The sequence below is a fragment of the Ranitomeya imitator genome, chromosome 9 (genome assembly GCF_032444005.1).
Source record: "Ranitomeya imitator isolate aRanImi1 chromosome 9, aRanImi1.pri, whole genome shotgun sequence".
NCBI lineage: Eukaryota > Metazoa > Chordata > Amphibia > Anura > Dendrobatidae > Ranitomeya > Ranitomeya imitator.
In genome coordinates this window covers 18,042,962-18,055,512 of record NC_091290.1, presented here as the reverse complement: position 1 = coordinate 18,055,512, position 12,551 = coordinate 18,042,962, and the positions used below count along the sequence as shown (strand labels likewise).

At 41.0% G+C, this 12,551-nt stretch overlaps 1 protein-coding gene across 2 annotated transcripts in view; it reads left to right on the top strand.

Moving 5' to 3' along the window:
• Window positions 1-10,449, top strand: part of PRDM11 (PR/SET domain 11) — a 42,550-nt gene extending 32,101 nt beyond the window's left edge. The window contains exons 8-11 of one of the 2 annotated variants that reach the window (XM_069739893.1): window positions 2,814-2,881; window positions 4,419-4,606; window positions 7,233-7,868; window positions 8,150-10,449. In XM_069739893.1, the coding sequence (XP_069595994.1) occupies window positions 2,814-2,881; window positions 4,419-4,606; window positions 7,233-7,868; window positions 8,150-10,311 (3,054 nt within the window). In that variant the 3' untranslated portion in view covers window positions 10,312-10,449. The remainder of the gene's footprint in view (window positions 1-2,813; window positions 2,882-4,418; window positions 4,607-7,232; window positions 7,869-8,149) is intronic. The other variant, XM_069739894.1, reaches the window with a different exon arrangement.
• The last annotated feature ends 2,102 nt before the right edge of the window (window positions 10,450-12,551 follow it).

The following is a 12,551-nucleotide window of genomic DNA, read 5'->3' as shown; positions in this document are numbered from 1 at the left end:
CAGTTGTATCTCTGAGTGTTTGACCTCAGGCATCTGATACCTGGACACTGCACTGATACACTGTAACAAACTATCAGGTCTGGAGAGAGGTTTGTGCTGCTGATACACTTGGCCAAGACTGTAAGGAACTCTCAGCCCCAAGAATTGTGTCTTCTGTATATAAACAAGGATGTCGCCATTTACTGACAGCAAGCGGAGAACTTCCAGATAGTGAGGCATCGAAACATGCAGCACATTAAAAAGGAACATGGAATCCTCCGGTTCCAGGGGTCGTCTAATGGCATGTCGTGGCCGCAGGGGGTCCCACATTGGTCTTGTAGCGGGGTGCCCTTGCTTCCCTGCCGGCCATCATTCTTCAGTCTCAAGATGATATCCCAATATGTAGTATTAGCAATCAGAAATGTAGTATAGTTCTTCTGATAAGCATTGCAGTAGCTTTGGTATCCATGGTTACGAGCATTCATATAGTGACAGTTGTCAGTGGTCATAACTATGGATACCTAAGCTACTTCAATGTTCTGCACATTGGGTAAGCGACATAGCTAATCCTAATCAGAAGAACTACACATTTCTAATTGGAGGTATATGCTGATATTATTATTACACCTACTACATATTGGGATAGGATCTTGGAGATGAGAATACCCCTTTAAATGACACATTTCCGTCTCTGAGTAGATCTTAGAGGAGGTCCTGAGTGTGCAGTTTTTGCTCTTCTTTTATTTCCGCTGCTCACTTGCGGTTTTCTTTTACATTAATCCGTCATATGTTCACAGATTCTCTGGGGGCGTCTCTTTAGGCGGCTCTGGAACACCCCCCCTTGTAAAAGACCATAAAAATTAGCATAAAATAAAAAGGCTCATATCTTTGTAATCTAAGTATGGCGAATGAAAAAAAACTGAAACAAGAGCATAAACTGGCCCTTTATAAGGGTTGTCCAGCACTGGACAATATCAGGTCCTCGATATCAGATCGATGGGGGGCTGATCTGGTATCCCCCCCCACAATCAGCTGATTTAATCTCCTGCAATGGCTGGATGACAGTGGACAGACCACAATGGCACAGCCCTGTACACACAGCGCTGCCGTCTCTGAAAACTGCGCCTCGCCTCCTATTGGTCTGAATATAATAGTCTAGTACCTGTAATCAAGTAGTAATAGAGTGAGTAAAAAAAATTAAATTATTTAAAAAAACAACATAAATACTCCAGGACAATAACATCCATCATTTGCGTAAAAGTCTGAAGTATGTAAATATTACATGTTTATTCCACCCTAAAAAAATTGCCAGAATTTCTATCATCCCAGGATACGGAATAACAATCAATCAAAAAGTGGTGCTAATTATATACTTTCTGCTTACGCTGCAAAACAGAAATTCCCATTACAAAAAATACGTAAATTTGGTATTGCCCTAAAGGCAGTGACCCATAGGATAAAGCAAAATGAAGCCCAAAAATTGCAATAGAATTGCATTTTTTTCCCCAACACATTATATTAACCCCTTAGTGACGGAGCCAAATTTTTGAAATCTGACCAGTGTCACTTTATGTGGTAATAACTCTGCAACGCTTCAACAAATCCCAGTGATTTTGAGATTGTTTTTTCGTGACACATTATACTTTATGATAATGGTAAATTTTGTTCAACATTTTTTGTGTTTATTTATAAAAAATATCAAAAATTTGAGAAAAATGTTAAAAAATTAGCAATTTTCTAAATTTGAATGATTATCCCTTTAATCCAGATGGTCATACAACAGCAAAACATTAATAAATAACATTTCCCTCCTGTCGGCTTTACATCAGCACCATTTGTAAAATGTTATTTTATTTTGTTAGCATTTTAGGAGGTTTAAAAATGTAGCAGCAATTTTTCATTTTTTCAAAGAAATTTACAAAATTTATTTTTTTAGGGACTTATCCATGTTTGAAGTGACTTTAGGGGTCCCATATAGTGGGAAACCCACAAACGTGATACCATTTTAAAAACAGCACCCCTAAACATATTGAAAACTGCTGTCAGGTAGTTTATTAACCCTTCAGGTGCTTTACAGGAATTAATGCAAAGTGGTATGACAGAAATGAAAATGTGTATTTTTACCACCTAAATGTTGCTAACTTCTGAACAGATTACTACAGCCGTCAGACTCTAAGGCCACTATTTGGTCATGAATTGCCATGGCAAACATCAGGACCACACAATCATGATCGGAGGGCACCAATTGTGACAACGAAGAAGCCCCCACACTGTTAACCATTTATAATGATGTAGTCACTATTGACAGCAGCATCTAAGGGGTTAAACAGATTTAGATGGTGCAAATACTGATCGTGGCTGGTACAGCAAGTTGTCAGCTATAGTGTACACCCGACAGATGCTGGATTGTCATCTGTATGGGGAGGCTATTCTCTTATATCTCAGGTCAGTTAAAAGACGTATTGGTGGTCATTAAGGGGTTAAACATTAAAGGGGTTGTCCAGTCACTGGATATAGTCTCAGGATAGGTCATCCATATCAGATCTGTGGGGATCGAACACCCGGTACCCCCCCACCCGCTCTGGTGATGTGAACACGTGGAAAGGTGCAATGCTCATCTCCATTACTTGTGTAGTTGCCGCTGCCAGGGACTGCAGAACAGCTTCTGTTCAAGAGAAATATATTCATTGTATCATTTACGTAAATTAAGAGGTGATGTTTAAACAATAACACTTACCTAAGCCCTCATATCTGCAAAAAATCAAGAAAAAAGTTATGGCTCCTCAAAGGGTGAAGAGGTAACTGTTCTTTTTTTTTAACTTTTTTTTTTGTAGATAGTGGATAACGACAACAAGTATAAATCCATTGACTGCACGGACGAGAGCTGCGCCAACTGGATGAGGTCAGTGTTTTGTTACAATGTAGCAAATGCTACTTATACAATGTATCACTGTTATTGACTGTCATTACTTCCATGTCTGTCTATATACTGTTCATTAGGTTGGGGGTCCTATATTATGTGTAAGAATTCCGAGAATAGACAAGCAAGTGCTTTGGATTTTTCCACATTCTCAGATCGCTCTCCCATTTTTCGGCTGTCTTGGCCACCTTAGGACCAATCGCAAGCTTCTCCCATAGACTAATCCATGCTCTTCTAGTGCTTCCCTTTACTGCCTAGAGTGAAATAGAGTGAACATAGTTGCTTTTTAAAGAGTTAATCTGAAAGAGAAGGAAAACAGTTGCCTCCATAATGAAGAGAATTCTTACATGTTTAACCTCTGCAGTTGCACCTGCTGTTTCATAATACACAGGAACCCTTCTTGCTTCATACATAGCTGCATCCAGCATGAAGTAAGACTGCAGCGTAGACCATCCCCGAGGTCCCACACAGCATACTCTCGTTCTCCCACGCTGAGATATCTTCTGTCATGACATCTGTCGGGTGACCTGGGACCAGGGGCTCCTTCCCTGTCCCTAACATTAGAGGGCGTCCTAACTCGATACTTCTGAAGGTGAAGATGCCGGGGCCTCAACCCTTGCATTATCTCCTGAGTTAGCCCTCTGTCTGTTCTCTTCCCCCACCCAGGGAATAGGTGCACTACTGTGCACCGTAGTACACCAACCCGACAAACAAGGCAACACAAACAAAGGTTAACAGAAAACTCCAGGCATACAAAATATTCACTCACATGTAACAGAGGAATGCACCGGGGCATGGGGGTAGGGGAATAAACCTAAACAGAGAAGGATAGGGAACTACTACCACACTTACAAACCAAGCAACAGTCAGTGATAACTCATCCAACTCTCGTTCTCATACGAACTCCTCTCCCTCCTGAAGCCATGCAGCAAATGCTAGCTCTGACAAGGATTAGTATCAGAGCCCAGATTCTAAAGGGAAAAGGAGTGGCTAACTGAGCTCAGCTGTGAACACAGGGATTTTCAACATGGCCGATTAACCCCTATTCTGCCAGAAGGAATAAACACATTTAAAATGAAGGAGAAGTGCTTCTTCTCAGCACGCTAACCCCATGATATCTCCCATTTCAGAAGCAGGAAGGCTCCCACATCTTTCAAGATTAAGAGACAATGGAGAGCCCCAACTTCAGTCTCTTCTGCCTCCCTTTCTGAAAGGCCCAGAGCTTATATATATATATATATATATATATATATATATATATATATATATATATATATATATATATATATTTGAGATTTTTTTTTTTATCTTGGTCTCTTTATATTTCATGGAGGTCCTCTGTAGGATAGCTCAGGGAGACCGTGTGGAGGCACTCCATTTCAGAGCGCAGCTGTGCAACTTGTAGGGACTTGTGGTGGAAGCAAAGCTCTAACCTACGATCTGTCCTCCAGTTAGTAAAGTTTAGCACAAGTAACTCTCTTACTGCATAATTGGAAGCAATGACACTTCTGTCCTTCAGATACGTGGGGATATCTCGAGAGGAACGGGAGCAAAACCTCATGGCATTTCAGCACAGCATGAAGATTTATTTCCGTGTGTGTCGTGACATTCATCCCGGAGAGAAGCTGCGGGTTTGGTACAGCGACGATTACATGAAAAGGCTGCATAGCATGTCTCAGGAGACAATCATTCGCAACCTCAGCAGAGGTAAGAGACGTGACTCATCACCTTTTTCCATTTTTGCTATTGTCTCTTGAGTTTCCTCCTTTGTGACTATTTATACTTTACTGCATAAATTAAAGGGAATCTTAATATTCTTGATAAATGTAATTATGACACTTTAATTGGCGACAAACACTTGCAAGTGATTTTTACCCAAATCTTAAAAGTCACCAAGTTTTAACAAACCAGAACTTTGAGCAGGTGCAAAAATTTGGTTGCCATATTAATTTTAAATCCAGAAATAATGGCATTTGTTTTTTCCAGATGTAGGCAGCCATTTTTCCTAATGCTTAGCCATAACATTTGTCTTTAAACCCGTCACTTATTATTAATAAAGTGACAATTTACTATCCTAGAAGCTGGTGCTAAAGCGACAAGTAATTTTGCGGCACTTTCTGTCATCGCTTTTTCAAAATGGTTCTCCCAACAGAACTGAAAAATGCTAATATCTCTGTAACCAAAAGGAATATTGTTCTCAATATCTCTAACTTCTGCTTTACTAATAATTGGTTAATTTAACATTTTGAGTCAAAATCCACTTTAAAGTGATTTTAAAACTTATGCGGACTGTCCCACGCCCATCCTTACTTCTCCCCTCCTTTCTATTTGCATCAGTTTACTCCCACCCTCTCACACTATACTGATAGTGGACTGACCCATCAGAGGACAGGAGCCACCCACAGCAGTGCCCATGAGCTCCAGAAATGTTTTTTGTGCAATTTAAAGGGACATGCACCGGCACCATAACTGTACTGGGGGCCCCCAATCACATCTACTATGCAAATTAGCTCAATGTAAAGGGTGGTAATATTATGCATGGTTGGTTCCCTTTAATTATGATGATTTTACAGTTATGCACCATGTGTACCTGGGTTTTTTTCTTACTCATTTTATTCTGTGAATGTTGGAAAAAATGGTTTAAAATGTGAAAAAATCTGTAAACATAATTAGTTTTCAACTGCTCTTATTAGCTGCCAGGAAGTGTATGCTATATCCGTTAATAACCTGTCTGTCTTATGTACATTTTTATTGCAGTCAAGTGTTTTTTTTTTGTTCCATGTTATCAGTCATATCAGGGAGAAGAGTCTGACTGTAGCACTCTATAATGGAATGATTATATCAGTAAAAAAAAAAAAATCCCCAAATCAACCCCCCCACACAATAATTAGCACTTAGCCTTCAGTCCAGACTGTTCTATTTTAAAGTGAGAAATATCCTAGTTCATTTACATGTGACTTTTTCTCCCTAACATTGCATAAACACCATATTGCGGACAGAGCAGGCTCCTCGGGGGCGGTGTCTAACACGGATTCCAAGAAAAGTATCTGTCGTGCTCCGCCCCCTCAGTCTCTACACTAGATTTAACACAAAGTATCAGTTTTGTTAAACCTTTAGTACATAAATGTTTTGGCCTTCAGGACACAGTGATTTTTTAAATTTACTTTTCCAGTTTCTTACTCACTTTTTTCCTTTTTTAGGCGTATTTTTTAGCCACTTTATGATTAGTGCTGGTCAGCCGAATATTGACAACCCTACCTATCCTGAGAATGAACGTGCCTCAGCATTTCTAAAGCTTCCCTCCACAGCAGCACTCCCTCCAACATAATGTAATCGGAATAAAGTTGACCCTTTCACTTAAAACGGTACAGTGCTGCAGTTCCATGGCTGGGAGCGTGGCTGAGGAGGGAAGAAAATGCGCTGGATCATAAAATGATGATATATCTGAATTTTATATGGCTGGCAGGAAGTTAAAAAAAACAAACAAACAGGCAAGGACATATAAAATAGACTTAAAAAAGGGCAAATTAAAAGAAAAATGAGATGCAAAGGCAAAAAAAAGGCGAAATGCACCAAAACTAGAAAAAAAAAAGCGCAAATGTGATAATGAATTGAGCCTCATTACTTTTGAAAGAAGAGGAGTAAAAAATTAAACACAAAAATTGGGAAGGTGTTAATGTCAAGGCACCAATAATGATAGTTATTAATAGATGTTAGTACCAGTTGTGTAAAATGTACAGTTCTGTGGTTCTCTAGCATCTCAGGATTTTTTGGGTCATGGCTCATTTCTAGTTGGGAGGTCCTAAGCTTCGATCCAAATGTAGGCCTAGACCTATTCGAGAGGGGTAATCAGAACTTGGGTAACCAATGTTTTAGTTGGGAGGTCCTAAGCATTGATCCAAATGTAGGCCTAGACCTAATCGAGAGGGGTAATCAGAACTTAGGTAACCAATGTTTTAGTTGGGAGGTCCTAAGCATTGATCCAAATGTAGGCCTAGACCTTATCGAGGGGGGTAATCAGAACTTAGGTAACCAATGTTCTAGTTGGGAGGTCCTAAGCATTGATCCAAATGTAGGCCTAGACCTAATCGAGAGGGGTAATCAGAACTTAGGTAACCAATGTTCTAGTTGGGAGGTCCTAAGCATTGATCAAAATGTAGGCCTAGACCTAATCGAGAAGGGTTATCAGAACTTAGGTAACCAATGTAATATGACACCATGGGTATCACCAAAGAATAATGGCCATCTTCTACTGAGGAAAGCTTAAAAAAATGTAAGGCTTTAATGAGGGAACATGTGGCAATATGGTAACACACCTAATTTTCCTTTCCAGGAGAAAGAGGTTTGTTAATGGAAAACAATGACAGAATCTTGGAAAACCAAAAAGATGTGAAAGGCCCGTTTCCACTCACTGCCCTTAAACAAGGGAAGAGCCTCTACAAGCGAAGCTGTGAGGAGGGCGAGCTACACCCTCATACCAAGAAGAAAAAAATTGACTTAATCTTCAAAGATGTCTTAGAGGCTTCTCTAGAGTCTTCTAAAATGGAAGACTATCCCCTGGTGACAAGTAGTCCTATACTCGGGAAGAAGGTTCCTAAGTATCAGTATGAGAACCACGGAGATAGATGTAAAACAAGCCAAAAGTTTTCTGCCCAAAACCAAACAAGAATCTCGACTGAGTGGAAGGCCCCTCATGCTTCCATTCAAGGTCTAGACAGGGATACCAACCTACCAGAAGATGATCTAGAAGACCACTCGTCTATCAAAGTAGAAAGTCCCGATGAGTTTGCCACCCTTGGTGATACTGATGAAATCCCCACCACTTCTTTCTGCCCAAACTGTATCAGGTTAAAGAAGAAAATCCGTGAGCTTCAGGCCGAGGTGGAAAGGCTAAGATCTGGAAAAGTCCCTGAAGTTCCTCAGTTGCTTCCTCATAAAACTGAGGTTCCAGAGTTTTCCGATATCTCAGGTATGGAATTGGCACTTGCCGACAGTTTACATTTAGTATTGTCTGTTCTCATGGTAGATTAGCTAGCTATCCTTGACACAATCAATTTACAGATCAAAAACTAGCTAGTGTTTTTCTAATTTAGGGGGTTCTTGGATGCAATTTTTTAATGAAGCAAAAGTTTTTAGTCTTACAGGGTCACATGGTGCATAATAATCTCTTTACTACCCATCTAATTTTTTTCTTTTCAATGTCCAAGTGATTTTTTTTTTTGTTTTGATCTGTTGACTTTTGTCTCCCAGCTCCAGAAAATATGTCCATCACACCCACAATAATGGAAGACGACGATCAGGAAGTAGACTCTGCGGACAAGTCGGTCTCCAATGAGATACTGGCATTTACCGACGAGCCTTCTAAGATGTCTGCATCCACCGGTAGACGGATCCGTCGCTTCAAACAAGAATGGTTAAAAAAGTTCTGGTTCTTGAGATACTCGTCTACGTTGAATGAGATGTGGTGTCACGTTTGTAGGCAGTACACAGTGCAGTCCTCGAGGACTTCTGCTTTCATCATCGGTTCCAAACAGTTTAAGATTCACACTATAAAGCTCCACAGCCAAAGTAACCTCCACAAAAAATGTTTGCAGCTCTATATGCTCAGAATGCACCCCGAAAAGACAGAGGAAATGTGCAGGAACATGACTCTCCTTTTCAACACCGCATACCACTTGGCTATGGAAGGCAGGCCTTATTATGACTTCCGACCTCTAGCACAACTACTGAGAAAGTGTGAACTCCGCGTAGTTGACCAGTACATGAACGAAGGCGATTGTCAGATTTTGATTCATCACATCGCCAGAGCACTTAGAGAAGACTTAGTAGAGCGCATTCGACAATCTCCTTTCCTAAGCATTATCTTAGATGGGCAAAGTGAAGAGCTTCTTGCCGATACAGTGGCAATCTACGTCCAGTACACCAGTAACGATGGCCCACCTGCCACAGAGTTTCTCTCTTTTCAAGAGCTGGGCTTGCCAACCGCTGAGACTTATCTCCAAGGAATTGACAAGGCCTTCTCAGCTCTCGGTATCCGACTGCAGGACGAGAGGCCAACCGTAGGGTTAGGAGTTGATGGAGCCAACATAACAGCGGGACTGCGAGCAAATATGTATATGACAATCAGGAAAACATTGCCTTGGCTACTGTGTTTACCGTTTATGGTACACAGGCCCCACTTAGAAATTTTGGATGCAATTAGTGGAAACGAACTTCCATGTTTAGAAGAATTAGAAAATAACCTGAAGCAGCTACTTAGTTTCTACCGGTACTCTCCCCGTCTGATGTGTGAACTTCGACTTACTGCTGCAACCCTTTGCGAGGAAACAGAATTCCTAGGTGATATTCGGGCAGTGAAATGGATAATAGGCGAGCAGAACGTGCTGAATGCTCTGATTAAGGACTACTTGGAAGTGGTGGCCCATTTGAAAGACGTCAGCGTTCAAACACAACGATCCGACGCCTCTGCTATTGCATTAGCCCTCCTTCAGTTTCTCATGGATTATCAGTCAATTAAGCTTATATACTTTCTTTTGGATGTAATTGCGGTCCTGTCCCGCCTGGCCTACGTCTTCCAGGGCGAGTACCTCTTGGTGTCCCAGGTGGATGACAAAATAGAAGAAGCCATTCAAGAAGTCAGCCGCCTGACAGATTCTCCTGGGGAATATCTTCAGGAGTTCGAAGAAAACTTCAGGGAAAGCTTCAATGGGATCTCCTTGAAGAATTTACGAGTGGCCGAAGCAAAGTTTCAGTCCATCCGTGAGAAGATTTGTCAGAAGACCCAACTCACCCTGGCCCAGCGGTTTGATTCCCGAAGCCGAATATTTGTAAAAGCTTGCCAAGTTTTCGATTTGTCTATGTGGCCCCGGAGCACAGAGGACCTCACAGGCTACGGAGAGGAGGAAATGCTGCAAATATACGAGCACCTGAGCGGCATCCAGTCATTTCTTTCGGACTGTAGGGATGGTGCTGACACCAGAAGCGGCCTATTGATGGAATGGCGAGAGCTTAAGGCTGACTACTGTACCATAAACGGTTTCAAAGATTTAATAGACCATATCTGTAAGTACAAAGAGAGATTCCTGCTCTTAAACAAGATAGTACAGGTCCTAAAAGTCCTTCCCACGTCTACGGCCTGCTGCGAAAAAGGGCGCAGCTCTCTCCAAAGGCTGCGCAAAAACAACCGCTCAAGGCTGACTTTAGACCAGTTGAGCGACCTCTTGACCATAGCCGTGAATGGACCGTCCATCTCTAATTTCGATGCCAAGAGAGCTCTGGACGGTTGGTTTGAGGAAAAGTCAGGGAATAGCTACTCCTTGATCGCCGAGATGCTCAGCAAGATGTCTTCTATGGACCAGAAACCCATGCTCCACACGATGGATCTAGGGTCCGAGTATTACCAAGACAGTTAAACTTTATTTTTTTTTTTTTTTGCGGCCCTGAAGCTATTGGATATGTTTTTTTTTCTATCTATACTCTTAAGTTTTTGGTATATTATAAAAACAAAAATGTAAAAAATTAAATATATATAAATATATATTATATATATATTAATAGAAAAAAAATCCCACTAAATATTTACAAAAGGACTGAGCCTTTTCTTAGGAAACCTTAAATATGGTATCACATTTTTCACCTATGGCAGCTGGAATGGTTTCCTTACGGCCAGAACAGGACAGAGAAACCACAAACCTTTTGTCAAAGCATGTACAATCCCGACTAGGTACATTTTTTTTTTTTATGTATACCCCTCTGTTTTGTTCATAGGCCACAACAAGCATTTGTATGTAGTCCAAATCCACATAAAGCGCTATAATATATATATATATATATATATATATATATATATATATATATATATATATATATATATAATTTAATCTGTGTTTTATCCTAATTTGTACTCTCCTTTTATGTATTATGTTAAAAAAAGCAACTAGACTATGTATCTTGTATCTAAAAATCACCAAATGGGCAAACTTTTATTTTCACTGCCTCTCTGTCCCCAGGGTACAGTAGTGGGGGTGCTTTTGGGTCCAAAGGTGGCTAAACTGCACTTCGGGGAGACTCTTCATTCTAAGGACAAACATTGTAGAGGTCGCCCCAATGTTTATTATACCTGAATCACTTTCCTTTTACGACGACACTTACTTTTGTAATCACACACAATGTATACTTATTGTATTGTTTGAGGGATTTTATGGCAGAGTTTATGTTTAAAAAAAATATTTTTTAAATATATATATATATTTTTTTTTTCTTAATACTGTAATGTTTTAGCTTGTACGGATGTAGCAGAGCTGAGTTTGTAATTTGGCGCAGCTTATTGGGATATCACATTGATAGCTGAATCTGTACTTTCCTCGGATCGAAGGACTGCATAAAGAAAAGAAAATGTTAAATTGCAAACTCGGCTCTGCTACATCTCTATATTGCTGCGGAGAGAATTCATTTCATGAAATAAAAGAATAAGCTAAGGTTTTCCAGTCCATCGTGGGTACATGATACAGTTTTTAAGGAAAACCTGGGATATGGCATGTAAGAAAGGAAAATTAATAAAGGGGTATTCCTATCCACTTACCACCGATGTGGCAACAAATGGTTCCATTTCTCCCCGCCATATTAGAAGATGACAGTGTTATGATGAGAGAATCCGTTCTCAGGACTCTGGTCCACCGGCTACGTCAGTAGTCCGTGGCTACTGGACGGGAGCCCTTCAAACTGCCTCCTATATTGCTGTAACGATCAGGGTCCCTTCTGATTAGCGGGCCCAGTGCAACATAATAAGCAGAAGAGGCGCTGGGGATGCCAGCCGGTAGGAGGCGGTTTGCCGGACTCCCATCGGATGGCAATGGACTACTAATGTAGCCACCGGATCAGGGAACAGCAAATCGATTCGCTCATCTATAGTGGGGATCTCTGTTACCGATTTACAATTATAAGAGTTGTCCAGCACTGCTATCATTGGAATAGGTCATCAGCATCAGATCGGCGGTGATCCGACAACGATCACCGTTAGAAATGTACAGAACCAGAACAGCTCAGCTACTGTGGAGTTCAATGTGAACTGAGCTGCAGTACCCGAGATTGACCACTACACAGCGTACGGCGCTGTTCTGGTTTTGCACACTGTGAATCTACGTTGGCGGCAGGACCAGCTGATCGGCAAAGATGCCAAATGTCAGACCGCCTCCAATCTTAGTCTTGGTCAAAAAGTTTAAAGTTACACCTTTGGTGGTGAATATTAGACCGTGGGGGTCTGACTTTTGGGACCTTCAACAAGGGGCACCTAAAAAAAAAAAAAACTCCAAAAAACTCCTCTCTATGGGAGATATGGACAAGGACCACTGTCCTCGTAACCTAGCACATCTAATTTGGGGCTGGCGACTCCCGTTCTTGTGATTAAAGTGGGCCTCTGGGGATAGGGGATACATATTTTAGGCTGGAATACCTCTTTAAGGGGATTTTCTCAATAGACCCGGTGGCCATTTCTTCTGATTGTCTCCCCATTTAGAGGCGATGGCCCATATGCCCTAACAGGACGTATGGTGAGGAGTTGTCTTCTTGAGTCAATCCCCTTAAGTTTTCCTTTCTTCTAGATCTATTCCCAGTTCTTGCAAAAATAAAAAAAACTGCGACTGAACCGCGTGGT